Source organism: Populus trichocarpa, chromosome 4, assembly GCF_000002775.5.
Source record: "Populus trichocarpa isolate Nisqually-1 chromosome 4, P.trichocarpa_v4.1, whole genome shotgun sequence".
In the NCBI taxonomy this organism is placed as follows: Eukaryota; Viridiplantae; Streptophyta; class Magnoliopsida; order Malpighiales; family Salicaceae; genus Populus; species Populus trichocarpa.
Genome location: NC_037288.2, coordinates 19,028,973 through 19,045,907, shown reverse-complemented (window position 1 = coordinate 19,045,907; position 16,935 = coordinate 19,028,973). Strand labels below are relative to the sequence as shown.

Here is a 16,935-nt window from a genome sequence, read left to right as displayed (position 1 = left end):
AACAATGGAACCATCAACATGACCGACAAGGTCCTGGATCTCAATGAGGGGAAGGATTTGACTATGCCAAATGAGGTAATTAGCAGAAGATAATTTGACAATGATCATATGAATAAGGGTGGTGAAGGGCAGAGGGGCAGAAGGGTTTTTGGTGGCCATTTGAGAGGAGAAGAAAGGACCGAAGGCAGGTTAATCCAGAAGCTCTGATAACATGAGAGTGTTTTACAAACCACCACATCTTCACCTTAAATGTGGGTGAGATATTCTATTTATAGTTGCAGAATTACATGTACAATTAATTGTAATCTTTACAAGAATGAAAATGATCTCCTAGAATCAATTACATATCTATAATCAAGGTCAATGCTTCTAACAAACAATAAGGCTACAGTTTCTTCTCTATACCCAACAGCTCAGTATTTAGCCGAAGCTAACATAATTCCTTGCCCTTTACAATACCATTCTAAAACTGTCACCGGAATCTGTCTTTGTTGTCTATGTAAATAAATTTGCTTTAGTATCCAAGACTCTTGCTTATCTATACCGATCTTTCCTGTCATCGATATGTGAATCATATGCTTTTCTGTTCATTAATGTTTTCAGTAGGATCTGCATTACAATGATAATTTAATGCAACACAAGCTTCCATAGGTTGAAATCATTTTAATCGAACCATGCAGGAACTATCATTTACGCAAAACGTTTGCATCCTAGCACAGTAATTCCGCTGGATAATAAATCAAGATGTTCACAGGTTAAAGACAGATTTTCGTTCTTTCTTTCTTAACTTTTCTTTCTGAGAATCTAGATAGTTAAATTCTCATGAATTCTTGTTGCGTTGATCATTGTTTTTCAGACTTTGATTCAGACAGAGCAAGTGCAATTGTGTGTTTGAAATATTGCAATCTCTCTGTGCTTTTTCTGTAGTCTCAAAGATTCAAAAACAAGCTCATGATAGGCTTGAACCTTAATCCTCTCTCACTGTCAACCCAAACAAGGATTTCACAAATCTGCATCTACAAACCACCTCACTGCTCAGGGTGCGGTGCAAACACTTTATCTCTTCACTGTACAAATACAACCGTACAAACTACAGGTACAGAATTTTGAGGCAAATTTGGCTTTTAAAGTTTCAAAATTATTGAATTGAGTGCAAATTGTCAGCTAATTGAAGCTTGATGATCGGCTCCACCTTTCTTTAACATATTCCTCGAGAGAGAGATTGTTTACTTGCTCCAAACTACTAAATGACGTGGAATCATCATCAACATCAAGCAACGCAAGACTTAAATGTAACTCTGCACTCGAGCTTGGATAAACTTCATCATCATTATCCTGGTTTTCTTGATCCCGTGGATCCTTATTTTGAGGATTCACCCACTCTTCCAATTCTGTATCTCCTCTCAGGAGCTTCAGTATCTGTAAGAAAAAGAAAAAGAAAAGTTAAGAAACCTAATCTGACAACCAAATTATATTTCCTGAGAACCCGGCCGCAGACTTGAACGGGTAGTTTTGTACCTCACTCATTTTAGGACGTAGCCTAGCTGCTCGTGTAATGCAGTGTGTTGCTGCAAGAACCATTCTCTGCATTTGAACCTCATCGAAGTTTCCATTCAAGTTCGGATCCACTAAGCCTTTTGCATCCCCACTCTCTAATATTGGTTTTGCCTGAAACTCACAGAACTGATTGTTACCAATACATGTCATTAGTGGCAGTATATGTTGTAGTTGTGGAGAGAGCTCTTACCCACATGACCAAGCTCTCTTGGCCCTTGGTGCTCTCGGAACTAATTGGTCTTCTTCCAGATAGCAATTCAAGTAGAACTACGCCAAAAGCATAGACATCAATTTTGTCGCTGACTTTCCCATACATGAAATATTCAGGAGCAAGATACCCAAATGTTCCAACAACTTCGCCTTGCGTCACAAATGACGTAGTTGTCGGTCCCCATATTGCCATACCAAAATCAGATAACTGTCAAATAGAATAAAAATGAGTTATGTCATAGTTTTGTGTTAGTTTCCATTTTTTACCACCAACAGGGCAGATCGGAGTACCTGTGGTTCAAATCCATCTGAAAGAAGAATGTTTGAAGACTTGATATCTCTATGAATAACAGGCCGAGAACATTCGTTGTGCAGGTAGTATAGGGCTTCTGCAATTTTAACAGCTATATCGAATCTCATTTCCCATGACAAAGGAGATTTTTCTTTGCTCTTTCCTACACACGTCATTTGAATATCATATCAGAATTGTTTCTGTCAAGCTTCACCTGGTAAACATGTACAGGTCAATACAGGCTTACCATGTAGGTTTTCCTCTAAGCTTCCTTTAGAAAAAAAATCATAGACAGAAATGAGAACGGTATCTTTGATGCAGAACCCAAGAAGGGGAGTGATGTGCTTGTGGTTCAATGAGGAGATGATTGCAACTTCATGAGCAAAATCCTTCATTGCTTCCTGAGATGACTTCTGAACCTTCACCGCCACTGGCTTGCCATCTGGAAGAACCCCCTTGTATACACGGTTGCATCCTCCTTTCCCAAACAAGTTTTCTGTCAAGCAAGATCAGAAATTTATTATGAGAACATTCTAGAAGAGAAAAAAATCAGTTAGTCTAATCTCATGTGATTGATTCATGGTAAAAACCTGAAGAAAAACTCGAAGTTGCGCCTTTCAGAACCTCGTAGCTGAACCATTTGCAACTGGATGAGCTTGCTTTCAGCAGAATATCCAGGCCATTTTCTAGTTCACCCAGGGCAGAAGAACTACTCTTATTGATCTCCTCCAAGATTTTACTTTTCTCTCTTTCTTCAAAATTTGACATTCGAGGATTTTGTAGAGAGGAGCGATCTGGTAAAGCCATTGCCCACTGTACTACAGACAGTTGCCGGACATAGTTCTGTGGAATAGCTGAATTCACTCTCCGAAGTAGGGGCCAACCAGGTCTCTGATCCAAAATATCTCCAGCAAAAAGAGAATTTGATCTCTTCTTACGTACGCTAACAATGCTGCAAACTTCATCCTTTGAGTCTTCACTCTGATATCTTGATAGCAGTTCGAAACTAGATATTTCAGTGTCTGCCTCAGAATCGCCGAATTCAGACTGGGTTACTCTAAAAGTACTGAAATTTTCATTTATTTTAAAACTTGGTTTTGGATCACCGCCGAGACCTGACATAATCGAAATCAACATTAATTATTACCTTCTTAGGATCTATTAAACGGATTTTGTTCTTAGGACACAGGCACCAAACCTGGTAGTTGATTGTTGTTACACCTTCTAAACACAATTTTTCCGTTGTAGATGGCCAAAACATCTGTGGTTGGACGCAGTCGCTTGGCGCAATACCTAGCGGTAGAAGCCCAACCCCTGAAAATGAAATCTGTTTAGACTAATCAGAAAAGAAACATTAAACTATCATTAATGCAGAGTTGGAATTTCTACCAGCCCCTACCTTAAAGCACCCTGACTACTGATCCCCACAACTATGGCTACAGAAGCATGGTTCTTTGCCTCTCTAACCAGAGTCCTTCTGACCGATATTCCCTTGGCTATATGACCAGTAAGGCCTACCTGGAACCACAGCAAAAAATCATTTTCAAACTGCAGCTTTTGCTTTTCAAATGGGGGGCAAAAAAAAAAAGAAGAAGAAGAAGAAGAAGAAGCGCTACAAGGCTTTATGATTGCAGACCTTCTTCATGGAACAAAGGCCATCGTAGACTTCTAAATAACTATCCAACAAAGGCTTTTCTCTCAAAGCATGGCCTGCATCAACAGCTCATATATCAATAACAAAAAAAAAGAAAAAAAAGGAGGAGAAATCATGCAAGACTTAATAAACTCATTGAATAAAAAATTAAAGAAAAAAAACTGACTGGACTGTTCAAGGCATTACCAGAACTTCCACAAACGTGAACAGCAATAACACAATCACCAGGTTCAGCAACCTTTACAATAGCCCAGCTAAGCAGTTCTCTGCTCTGGTTATCTATTCTTATCCCGACTAACACATTCCTCTTCTCAATAGCCTTAGCTTCCTCCTCAACTGTCATTTTCTCTTTTATTCTTGATCGCTCACTTCCACAACATCAAAGCATCTATATACTCTGTTCATCCTAGAATTTGCAGAAACTCTGCAAATTTATTCTCTTTAACTCCCTTCCAACTTCTTGTAACAATCATTTCAGTCTCTGCAACACAACAGAATTTACTTTACATGGTCATGAGGTAGAATAAGAAACTCTGATCGTACCCACCACCATATTAGGCACTCATAGCTACCGCATGTGAATTATAAATGCTACCCATTAACAAATTCTCTTGAATAATCCAAACTCAAAAAAAAAAAAAATCTCAGATACATCAGTACGCATGCTAACCTACCGTGAGATAAGACTATAAACATAAATACCCCAACAAGATCTTGAAAATACATAAAAAAACAAATGCTGAATCATGCATAAGATAAACAAGAGAAGACAATAAAATAGATGTACCTAAATATATCTGTAGCCATTTGTTTTTCAAGACCAACATAGAATTTAAAATGAAAATGCCGCCAAATATCATCACCCTCTTAGCTAATGAAATTTAAGAGACTTGTGGAATTTTTTTGATAAATTAAACACGAGTGCTTTGATGACTATCAAGATTAATTAAACAAGTGGGCTAATTTATAAAAGAAAAACGAAAAGTAAGTAAAGAACAAAAATGGAAAAATGGAATATGGTGAAGAAAGTGTCGGCAAGAAAAGGGAATTCCCGGTAAAAGTGGTCAAGAAGATCTACGTGCTTAAAGAAAATTTTTAAAAAAAAAAATACGGGAAGGAAGTGTTGCTCCTTCTAAAAAAAAAAACAAAAATAATTTATATGTACACTAATAATTTTTTTATTTAAAGGTGGTTAGAAAACCGGAAAAATTTCGCGGGAAACCCATGATATCCGGTTGTTGCAGGGAACAATGCAAGGGTCTATAGAGGCTTCTTAACCACCGGCTGTCTCTAGTCTCGAGGTAATCTAACCACATGTTTGAGCTATACTAGGACTTCGTTTTTCCCAAGCACATGAGATTTATAATCTCTTGCCAAAAACTTGTAATCTGGGATTATGTATTTTTTCCAAATGGCAAGAGAATTCGTTTTAGGATAAAAAATATTTTCTTTGTAAATTGTAATTTTTCCTCAATTAAGTATTTTTTCGTTCATGAAAAAAAGAAGAAGAAAAGTTGTGGGGTTAAATCACAGAGTGAAATTGTCACGAATCTCTTATTTCAATGGACAATACTCTGTTTTTTACCCAATTACAGAGGTAAAAGTAGTTAATGGGGTAGCAAAAAACTAGCTCAAAGGTCCTTTTTCCCCCCAAAAAACATGGATCAAGCCTTCAATGAACAACCATTGTGGTTGATAATTCACAAAATAAACGTGGTTGCTCGAGGAAATCTTCAAAGCATCCATTCTAGACCAAAATTGGTCTGGTCATCGTATCACTATCAAGCATGTTAAAGTCATTTACAATCATTACATATAAATTACGTGGCCAAGTTTGCAATATCCTGTTCCACGTGATAATGGAATATAAATGCTTTAAGCGAATCTCACTCTACAAATATTATCAAATTTTACTATCAATTTGCATGCGATAAAATATTTTTTAAAAAGTTTTAATTTTTTTTTAGTGATTTTAGATTGTTTTGATACTAAAATTAATAATAAAATATTATTTTAATATATTTTTAAATAAAAAAATATTTTAAAAAACAAATGATGGATAACATTTATCTAAAAGAGCTGAGGACTCATCTTTGTCATGCCGAAAGGGATAAAGTTTGATGTGGAGACTGAAGTAAAGACGCATCAAGTGAGTTAATTCTTGAGGATCATTGAATATTAATTGCTGCTTTTACTGTATAGTTTATAATCATCTAACCTTCGAAGTAGGAGAATGAAGGTGACTTCTATCATTGACCCAAGGTAGATTATTATTCAAATCTTCAAAGTCTTGGCCTTGTGCTTGTTAGGAACTACTTTGATTTTCTAGAAAGACATGGGTATTCGTAATTTATACGTCTAGATACATTTATATTTAGTTTAGTTGAGAATAAATTGATAGTAGCATCGTTATACATGCGCACTGGAAGGTTCATTGAATGCTGGGCTGCATAAAAATAATAAAAAAAGCTCTCCAATCTCATGATCGTCCTCTCTCAACAGCTAGCTAGAGATATAGTATGAACTTCTGTTTTTTCACAAGAAAATATACAAGATATAGGAGAAACGGACATCGCAACTGTTTATGATGGGAAAGCTTAGTAATTCATGGCTGATTTCATATTTAACATACGGGAAAGCTTTTTATACTGATAAGGAGATGTGGTTTTAACTTTTACTGATAAAGAGATGTGGTTTTTGAGGAGTGGTTGGTCTTAATTCTCCATTTCTTATTGATTTCCTAAGCAGAGGATGCCATAACCCAATGAGCCAGCGAGTTCTGGATCCTCACTTGCCGGGAACGACGTGCAGCTTGCCACTTTAGTTGGTCAAGTGTCCCTGTAGTCATATGTGTTTGCACATCAGCAGATCTACCGACGAATCACATTAATGCGACTCTTGTAAATTCCTAGGCCTACCGATTTTTTGAGGCCTCAAAGGGAGAGATGCAACACATATACAGACAACTCGACTTGTATACTATACTTTGACTAGCCAACAAACATATATACCTTACCTTCTCCTTCTTTTCTTTTATTTTTTTTTGTCACAAAAGGGAGCCCAATCCCGAAATTGATTAGAAAAAACATAAAATATTTTCATCCCATTTTGAACCTTCAAAAATCACAACAATACTGAAGCAACAAGTAGAGCTAAGTGAAGGAAATGGTGTTTTTCTTAATTAATAATATCCTAAACTTTAATTATCTAGAGGTAATCAAGTTGATAAAATATATGAGAATATGCTCTCCATGTGATCTCTAGTTCGACTCTCTCTCTTTATTCATTATTATTGATGACCATGGACTAAAGAGTATAAGTTCTGATTTACAAGTTTTGTTCATGGTATAGAAATTTAATTTGATACGTGCAAATTAACCCAAGATACTTATATATATTTTTAAAAAAAGATCTCAACTTTTTTTTTTCTAGACAATTGGTAATAAATAAAATCTCAAGGTTAGTGACTCTTTTGCGTTCTAACATGTGTATAGTTCGATTAGTGCTGGCTTGGAGCCATGTAAAGAAACCATTTGTTAGAGGAATATAGAAGATGTCAAGATTCGGGAGTGTGTGGCCTACATTCTTTATTTTCCAAAATAATGTATGCCATACACATACCATCAACTTTTTTTTTTTTTGGTAATTATATACATGGTTTTATACAGAAAGTGCCAAACAAATTCACTTTCCATCAACTAATCATGTGGTTCAATGTGGATTATAATTAATGCCATCACTTGAGAAGTACTTTATAATTAATTTTTCATCGGGAAAGCCTGTAAAGTTGCACAGGACACCCTGCATGTTGTGATTAGCATTCGCTAATTGGCTTCGAATTACAGGGGAGAGAAAGAAATGGTCCAAAGTTTCAAACAATCGCCTCTTGAATTATTTCAACTATCATTAGTAGCCATGCTTAGTAGTTAGTATGATAGTATTTGATGGATCAACTACCATGGTTTGGTAGGTCAGTGACAAATAAAATAATCATCTTAATTTATGATATGTAGAGCAGTGATGATTAGGATTCCTGAGCTCTTTTTTTTTATATCGTTATTGCACAGCACAAAAGTCTAAAACTTTGAACCAGGTTTGCTAGATTTGCAGTGTTGCTCAGGCTTCTGACATGAAACAGTTAATCACCGGGAAAATGAAGTCGGAAGGTGTAACATTCAAATCAGGAAAGGACCTGATGCAAGAAAAATCAAAATATGGCAACTTCAGAGTGATATCCTTACAGGAGTATTGGAATTGACTTGTATTTTGCCATCCCCACGAGTTCTCCGAGACTCTAGCGTGTAACACTATAAAAAAATATTTAGGAAAATAAAACATGTTAGAGATTAGTAGAAGATATATTCAATATAGAAAGAGAAAGAAAAAGATCATGGAGATATCAAAACTTCAATAATGATACAATCAATGTCATCAAGAAGATCTTGATAAGATAAATCTAACAATATTAAAAAAAATTACCATTAATGATTAGAGTGGACCACACGAACAATTCAAAATCAAATTAACCATGATATTTTTGGATGGTTTATGTGACTCACTCTGTTTATTGTTTATGATTTTTTTTGGTGTCATTAGATTTGTCTAATTAATATATTTTTAACGATACCAGTGGTGTTGTCATTGGATCTTCAAAATACCCTTGGTGTCATTCTTTTTTCCTCTCCTCTCTCCTTCTTGTAATTTGTGAAGAGTCAGAAAAGATAAAAAAATAAAAATAAAATAAAATAATTTCAGAGACACACCAAAACTCTGAAGATAATATTATCAATACCATTGAAAAGATCTTGATAAGAAGAATTCAATGACATCCAAGAAGATTACAAATGATGAACGAAGTGGGTCACATGGGTCATTCAAAAGTGTTGGGGCTCACTTGTCTTTGAGCCATTTGTGTGGCGCACTCCAATCACCGTTGGGGAACTTTTTTAGTATTGCTGGACTCCTCACATCAAGATTTTTACAATAGTATTGGTGAAATAATTATAGGAGTTTTGGTGTATCTCCAAAGTCTTTTTCTTTCCTTTCTTTTCTTCTCTCCTCTCTTTTTATTAATTCTTATATCCAATAACTTTATAATTTGAAAGAGTCACATGTATCAATGGTAACTCTTGAATTGCATGTTATTTATGTCTCTCTAAACTGTAATATTTTTCTAAATATTTTTGTACATTTTGTTATTTTATTAGTGTTTTTAGCATAGAATACTAAAGAATTCCCATCCCCATCACCAGGGCAGAATTAGGGGGGCTGGCACTCCCTGCAATGAATTTTTTTTAACCCCCCTCCATTAACAAATTATATTTTTAGCTTTAAAAATAAAATAAAAAATTAAATTTTACCCCCTAAAATTGTTTTCTAATTTGACCTTTCCAAACTAAAATTCCTAGCTAAACCACTACCCCCTACCAAAAAGATACTACTTTAACAGACTTGCAGGCAGTGAAAAGACCCGTGTCAACATATGCAAGGTTAGGTTAGTTCTCTTGTGATATAGATTTATGCTTTAGCTAATCTGAGTTGTTGGGATGCGATGCTAGCCAACAGGAAATTGTTGGGATTAATTAAAGTAGTACAAATTTCATGGGCCACTTGGTTGGATTCATGTCAATCAATGTTTTTTTTTTTCTTCTTCAAAATAATTATGATTGGTATATTAGGAAACAAAACTAATTAAATATATATATAATTGGATTTTAAAAGGGCGATTCATGGTTTAATTGGTGAATTTATATATATAAAAATATTTATTGTAACATTCCCTTAAATTCAAACTTGAAATGATAAAATGGAGATTGAATTTATAATAAATTGATTAATAACTCCAATTAATTTTGGAAATTATCAAGTCTTTTTCATTCGTGAAGATTTATAGCTAAATAAACCATCAATAACAGATTTATTGCAAATGCAGAGCAGATTTAGTAGTAGTTTACACACACCATGACCTAAGAACAAGGGGAACCATAAGTTCAAAAGTGGCCAACCATTTATGTCCGAGAAATGAGAGACTCAAATTACAAGTTACTACTGCCTTGTAACGTTTCCTTGTTTTTATTCAGCACGCTATAAGCTGCGCAATTAGTAGTATGACCAATAGATAATCATTGATGGAAAAATTCATAGTACTATCAAACAAGAACATATATGGTGGAGTTCAGGGCCTATCCCATGGCATACTTTTGAGTCCAGCTCCTAGCAGAAGACTCATACTTGATCTTGTCGGCCTTGCACATATGGGCTATTTCAGGAACAAGAGGATCATCAGGGTTTGGATCTGTAAGCAGTGAGCATATGGAGAGTAAAACCTGCATGAATCCCCCACAATAAGATGTCAGAATAATTCTAAGCAATGCTTGAAGCCTTGAGCGTGGAAAGGATTAAAAGAATGTGAGATGAGGCATGCGTCCATCTCTTTCTTTATAGAAGGGTTATTGTAATTTATAATTCAAGGTAATTGGCCTGACTCAAATGGAGGGAGCACCTAAATAGGCTAGTTCCTATCTGCACGAGTACTGTTCTCCATGATGTATCAGAAAAGAAGAGACGCAACGCAATTTGAGATTTTGAGAATCATTTGTTGATTTTTTGAAATGACGCAGTCCTGATGCCTTAATTATTATGTGCAATTAGAGTGGAATGATTTTAAGATTTATGTGGTGTCCTGTTCAAGAAAGTTCTTCATGATAACCCCACCTTTGATATGGTGAGCGCAGGGCTCCATTGTTCCTTGAGTATGTCCAAGCAGATGTTCCCGTTACTGTTTATGTTTGGATGGAATACCTTGGTCCTGAAGGCAACCTGCTTGCAATTATTCAATGAAGATCATCATATAGACATGTTCGGATGGTATAGACATGTTCGGATGGTATAGACAGAAAGACAACACTAATCATGAGAAAGGGCTTAACAGTCTTGTTTTTCTTTTTATCTTACCTTGGGAGGTTTAAAAGGATAATCCGGTGGGAAATGAATGGTAACAAGGAAAACACCACCGGCATAGGGACTGTCATTTGGACCTATGATGGTGGCTTGCCAATGGAACATATCCTCAGCCACAGGACCTGAAATAAAAATAGGCAAAAGGCAGTCAAGTAACTTTCTAAACAAGAATGAACCGTGATGTTATTATATTCAAGCCTTCTGCTCCTGTTACCTGCACTGCATGAAGTTGGGGGATCTCTCTGCAAGTCCTTGAGCTCCTTCAATATTCTTTTCGATGCCATTCTATTCAATTTCGTTGTTGCAGTATGGAAGAGAGTAATTCAAGACTGATGATTGCGAAGCTAGAGAAGAAAACCAAGATATGGATGCTGGCAGAAGGGAAGATGGTGGTGTATTTAATAGAGGAATTGGCAATGCTGGAGAAGAGAGGTTTGTATTTGGCAAAGGTCCACACTAATTCTTTTTGCACTGTACTCTCTCTTTTAGAAGGTGGCGCAGTATAAATTCCAGAAAAAAGTAGCAAGTAAAGAATCATGTTTTATGACAACAACTTGAAAGAGATTTGCTGTTCTGCAATATTAAAAAGTTACTATCAACTATCATTCTACCAGCATTGCTATCACTTAAAGAAAATATATGATTCCCTGATAATTGACAAGGACATCTTAGGAGAGTTCCCTCTGAGCCACCTCTGTTTTGCATTAACTTGGAATCTCCCTCTCCTGTCCTTAAAATCATCCATAAGGTCAATAAGATCAGAAAAAAAACCATTTCTTTCCAATTCTGGTTTTACTTTTCCCAGTCAACCCATCCAATCACATTTATGTCATTCATAAGATGAATTAAATGATCTAAACAAAAGGAATCCGCTTTCTAGGTGATGCTTTTGACCACCATCAGTACATGAAACAATCATGATTCTAGTTCTAGATGACCAATCAGGCATCTTCAAAACCACAATAGCTACCACTAGACACCAAGCCATGCCCTATAAAGAAAAATATTCGTCCCTAGCTAATTCACAAAAATGATATCTTGGTTTGAGCATCTGGAAAAGCTTTCAAGCAGATGGGGGTAAGGGAACCAAAGAATTTGATTTACAGTATCCTTCAAAAGAAAGATGGATACCATATTCCCTCTTCCTTGTTTTCCTGATGTTGACTGGAGGTTTTAAAATTGCCGTTCCACAAACAATACAGTAGGAACAGGCGCCTGTAAATCAGTTAATGTGGATGAGAATCAACTATAATAGCACAAAATCATAATTATATTCCGATTCTCTAAGCGCACTAAAACAGGTTTCCGATCATGGTACAGGAGAAAAAGCTTGGTATTTCATAAGAAATTCTGCCCAGTCTGGTCTACAACATGTAGGTAGGCCTACAGAAACAGTTGACGTGTGAAAGTAAACAATCACAACGTGAAACATTAATATACAAATCACAAAGCAACAAACACCTTGATTCTTATAAGTGCCCCCTAGTTCTGTCAGTATAGACTACGGACCACATCCTGCTGCTTCCTAGAGAAGGCAACTAATGCGACGAATGTGCTAGTTGGTTTATTACACGATCACAATATAGAGCAGGCCTTCTGTGCCTTTCTCTTCTTTTTCTTCTTCTGTTTTGGAGGCTGGAGGACCACCTTAATGGCCGCATCAAAGACAGCTTTGACATTCTGCGTTTGAAAAGAGTAGATGGAACAAATTCTGTTAGTAATGAGGTAAGCACCAAACTTCTCTTGTGATTTATCATCAAGAACTTAATTTACATACCTGCTGTGTTTTTGAACTGCATTCAATGTAAACAGGAGCCCCAATTAGCTTTCTCAGTTCCTCACCCTTTCAAAAGAAAAAAAAAATAAAAGTTTTTTATTTCCTTTATATGGGCTGACATGATAGTATCCACAATAGAAGAAAGAAGGCAAGGCAAACTAGAGAAACGATAGTTAGGATGTGATGCAGCAGCTGATACCTGAGCTGTGGTGATGGGCACTGCACCTGGGTGATCTAAAAAGAATTGTTTATCATCTCGGAGATCTACAGGGAGCAAATTTAGTTGTCATGAAACTCATTTTTTGTCGACAGGTTAGGAAAATTGATACAAGACATTCTATGCTGAGGCACTGTAAAACTAAAAATAACTTGGCAATTAACAAAAAGGGTAGTGCCATTTAGTATTATGGAAGTTCATTATCTCCAAGTTAATCATTGCAAAGATATGCTTAAAACCAATAGCAGCTTGAACTAACACATGGTCATGGAATTCAACCAGATATAACAAGTTACTGCTGAGCACTTTCTGAAAGATATCAGTTCAATTGGCTGATACATACCCTTTTCATTTAACCCAAATCCAGAAGAGATGTACAAGTGCCAAACATCTAGGCAAGCTATCAGACTGGGTTTTTAGGCACTGGTGATTGAATAATGAATGCTTACTAAAAGCATCTTTATTTATGCAACCAGCCACAAAATTTTTGGATATGCTCAAAACTCCTCAAGCTTCTGAAAGTGGTCATCAAACCACAAAATAATTCTATTTTTGAAGTATTCATAGCAAGCCCTTGCAGGGTGGCATGGAGTGCTGTAATATGTTCAAAAATCAAGTTCGGCCAATTTAATGGTCATTTCTAATATACAATATATCTCCCCCGTGCTCCCAATTCAATTGAATGTGCCTTAAAAGCACATAGTTGAGCGTTAATTTATGCTAATCTTTATAGAAATGTTCATTTAAGCACAGCCCTGAATAACATTGCATCATTTCAACTATCCTAATATGGCTTCAAGAAACCTCATCTTGTTTGGATCCATGAATACATTGACTAGTGACTTTATCATCATGTCACTTACAAGAAAATTAAGTGAACAGGCGGAATAAAATATCTGAAGTTACTACATGACACTCACATACATCAAGGGATCTTGAAAACCAAGTTCAAAGATTCAAAGCTATTGACCACATAGGCAGGAAAAGCTAGTCTTAGGCTCCTAGCAGAAAATTCTATAATATACCAAACTTCTGCATTGTTCCTTAAAGTAAGAGGAGTAGGACTTACCAAGCTTTGTCCCGACAAGAATAATTGGAACACCAGGTGCATAGTGCCTCAATTCAGGAATCCACTATACACGAGACACAAAATAAAAATTCATTCTCACATACACATAATCAGACATATAACATTTAACAAAGACAAGAATTTCTGAAGATAATGCAGGTCTTACTTTCTTAGCAACATTTTCATAGCTGGCCTTGCTAATGAGGGAGAAAGCAAGCAGGAAAATGTCTGCCCCCCGATAGCTCAAAGGCCTCAGTCTATTGTAATCTTCCTGGCCTGTGCCATAAAGTCAACACATGAAGTGATTATCATGAACATTTAAAAGACAGGAAAAGGAAATTTTATTAATTTGAAACCTACCAGCAGTATCCCACAACCCTAAATTGACAGTGCACCCATCCACAACCACATTTGCACTGAAATTGTCAAACACGGTCGGCACATAATCCTATTTTCAGAAAATACAGCAAAAAGAATCCTTGATGTTAAAACCATTCTTTCCCAGTCTATATTGGAATATTATCAAAATTACAAGGAAAAGGCAAGCAGAAATGCTGAATCACCACAACATAAATCATATAACAGAGCTTTCCCAAAGCATTTAGAGGGAATATTCAAACTTTGAATACAGAAAGAACCAGTTAAAAACAGGATTACAATTTCTGTGAAAACCAAAACTGAAGAGAGAATCCAGAAAACACTCTTTTCTTCTAATTCTGCTCAGCTCAAAATACAAGAAGAGTAGGATCAAAGCAAGCATTTTTCCAGGAATATTTCAATGTAACAGAGTGAACCTCCAAAAATAACCCCAAAAGTCAAACTTGTTAGAGGTCTCCAAGTGGAAAAACCCACCTAAACTAAACCTATTACTAGTGTGAGGCCAGCTTCAGCTAATTAACCTATTACAAATTAAAAATACAAGAATTTTACTGTCTCCACGTTTTGTTTGCCAGGTTAACACTTCAATTAGCTCTTATTTAAGACAATACACCAGTACAGAAACATGTTCTGAAAGTGAATTGCTTGTAAAAGGCATGGTCAGTTGAAGGATTCTCCATATCAGTTCCTAAGCAAAGACAAATTTACTATAAAAGGACAAAAATTGTTGAATTTCCTCTCAGTTTCCACATTCTCGGGTTGCTAAACAGAATCAGATGCCAAAAACCGAGACCCTTGACATTCACTCCATAAGTTTTTAAACAAAGAAAAAACACCTCGACAAACCCAATTACTTAAAAAATAAGGCTCCGTTGACTTAACATGACAAATTGCAATCTAGAATTCTCTTTACGTTACTCACATTTTCCAGGGAAACAAACAGAGAACCAAAAGAGACCTAAACTTTATACCCCAAATTATAGGTTTTGAGCAAAAAAGCAACACTCCATCTACTAAAACCAATTACTTTTATCAAGCCCAGTTGACATAACAATATATCTTCCATATTCCGGGTATCTAAAACAGTAACCTATACCTAAAATCCTTAAGCTTGACCTCTCAATCCAAAATTTGTTAAAACAAAGAAAAAAGCACAACCTTGACAAACTCAATTAGGTTGACTTAACATGGTAAATTTCAATCTATGATACTCTTTACACTCCCTGCATTTTCCAGGAAAACAAACACAAAAACGCAAAAAAAACAAACCTTTACATTCCAATTTTAGGTTTTGAAACAAAAAAGCAGCACCCTTTCAGCTAAACCTAATTAGTTTTATCAACCCCAGTTGACTTAACAAACATATCTTCCACTTTCCCGCATTTTCTTTTCCTATGAACCAAACAGAAACTAAAGCAAAAAAGAAAAAAAGAAAGCAAAAGATTGTAACTTTACTTACAGTAGGGAAAGTGTTGCTGGTGTAGGAAATGAGCATGCAAGTCTTTCCAACAGCACCATCACCAACAGTGACACACTTTATGAATCTTGAAGCACTCATTTTCTTTCTTCCAATTACAAAACCCTAGTGGTCAATTCTTGAAAGAACATAGAGAAACTGAACGAGAGAGTAACGTGAATATCTTAAGTAAGTAGCACAAGAAAGAAATGTAGTAAGCAAGCAAGCAAGCAATCAAAAACAAAGAAAATTTAGGGAGCTGGGCCTAGAGAAAGAAAGAAGAGACAACTCTTGCCAGCTATAGGGTTCCTATATTTCATGTCCTTGTATTTCTACTCCAAACAAGTAACAATGTATCCACCAACACCCATCACTTTCTATATTTTTTTTTTTTAAGATTTCCATAACAATTAACATTACGGGTTACTATTCATTTTAATATTCATTGTACTAGTATAATTACAAATTGCAAATTACTAAATCTTCTCGAGACGTTACTATACAACAACACGCATATTACCACACGCATATTACTATTTATTATAATAGTATCATTATGAATTTTTCCTTAAAAAAAAAAACCCATTGAACTCGACTTTGTTGGCAAGATTGTTTATATTTATCATTTCTTTTTTTTTTCACATAAAAATTATGACTTTACCTTTAAAATAAAAAAAATTTAATACCTTCTCCTCACGGATGGATGTTTTAGTCATTTTATTTATTTTAAAACAGTATAATTATTTTAATGTTCTTGGAGACAAAAATAATATAACTCTATCGTAAGATTTTTTTTTATCATTTCACATTAATTTTATTATAAAGTCGGAAGTTGTTCAGAATTATAGTAATTTGAATATATTAAATATTATTTAAAAAAAAATCTTCACGCATCAGCATGTGAACAACCTTTATATCATTCAAACAGCGCGTGCGAAGTCGTCCGACTACCAAATGCACGCCTTTCATGGCGATGCTTGGAAGAGCTAGGCCCTCCTGACCCGATGAGATGGTGAGTGCTCTAAGATTCAAGGTAGTTTGGTGTCGACGACCATTTTTTTCCCTTTCTTCTCTTTATCTCCACCCGGACTTTCATGCAACCCCTTAAAAATTCAAAAGCAGCTATTTATTTTGTTGATTTTTCATATTTGATCTCTTTTTTTATTATGATTTTTTTTATCTTAAATAATTTATATAATTGGTATGCCTTTTCAATTTCACTCTCTTAATTTTTATATTTTTTTTCAAATTTGATCTCCATTATTTTGATTAATATTTTTTTATTTGAAATCATTTTTAAAATTTATGTTGTTTTACGATTTCACCCTTTGATTTTTTTCTGTCAATTTAATCTTTATTTTTTTT

General features: G+C 35.3%; 3 protein-coding genes and 1 long non-coding RNA gene across 4 annotated transcripts; 1 reads left to right on the top strand and 3 right to left on the bottom strand.

Moving 5' to 3' along the window:
• Positions 1 to 936: 936 nt before the first annotated feature.
• On the bottom strand, positions 937 to 4,791 carry LOC7470403 (protein kinase STUNTED). The gene is made up of 11 exons (XM_002305484.4): positions 4,501 to 4,791; positions 3,900 to 4,194; positions 3,696 to 3,769; positions 3,459 to 3,577; positions 3,258 to 3,373; positions 2,650 to 3,174; positions 2,307 to 2,555; positions 2,059 to 2,222; positions 1,748 to 1,975; positions 1,519 to 1,668; positions 937 to 1,419 (listed from the first exon to the last, which is right to left on the bottom strand). Exons 2-11 carry the CDS (start codon positions 4,054 to 4,056, stop codon positions 1,165 to 1,167), a joined length of 2,037 nt encoding a protein of 678 aa, XP_002305520.1. The 5' UTR covers positions 4,057 to 4,194; positions 4,501 to 4,791; the 3' UTR covers positions 937 to 1,164.
• A 4,816-nt stretch (positions 4,792 to 9,607) lies between these two features.
• On the bottom strand, positions 9,608 to 11,147 carry LOC7470402 (ubiquitin-conjugating enzyme E2 10). Its single transcript, XM_002305483.4, has 4 exons — positions 10,888 to 11,147; positions 10,668 to 10,795; positions 10,428 to 10,532; positions 9,608 to 10,039 (listed from the first exon to the last, which is right to left on the bottom strand). Exons 1-4 carry the CDS (start codon positions 10,955 to 10,957, stop codon positions 9,896 to 9,898), a joined length of 447 nt encoding a protein of 148 aa, XP_002305519.1. The 5' UTR covers positions 10,958 to 11,147; the 3' UTR covers positions 9,608 to 9,895.
• An 841-nt stretch (positions 11,148 to 11,988) lies between these two features.
• On the bottom strand, positions 11,989 to 15,924 carry LOC7453646 (rac-like GTP-binding protein 5). Its single transcript, XM_002305482.4, has 7 exons — positions 15,574 to 15,924; positions 14,097 to 14,184; positions 13,903 to 14,012; positions 13,737 to 13,800; positions 12,650 to 12,714; positions 12,451 to 12,516; positions 11,989 to 12,353 (listed from the first exon to the last, which is right to left on the bottom strand). Exons 1-7 carry the CDS (start codon positions 15,670 to 15,672, stop codon positions 12,249 to 12,251), a joined length of 597 nt encoding a protein of 198 aa, XP_002305518.1. The 5' UTR covers positions 15,673 to 15,924; the 3' UTR covers positions 11,989 to 12,248.
• On the top strand, positions 12,259 to 13,318 carry LOC112327320 (uncharacterized). Its single transcript, XR_002981554.2, has 2 exons — positions 12,259 to 12,398; positions 12,589 to 13,318. It is a non-coding gene; the product is annotated as an uncharacterized LOC112327320 (long non-coding RNA).
• Positions 15,925 to 16,935: the final 1,011 nt, after the last annotated feature.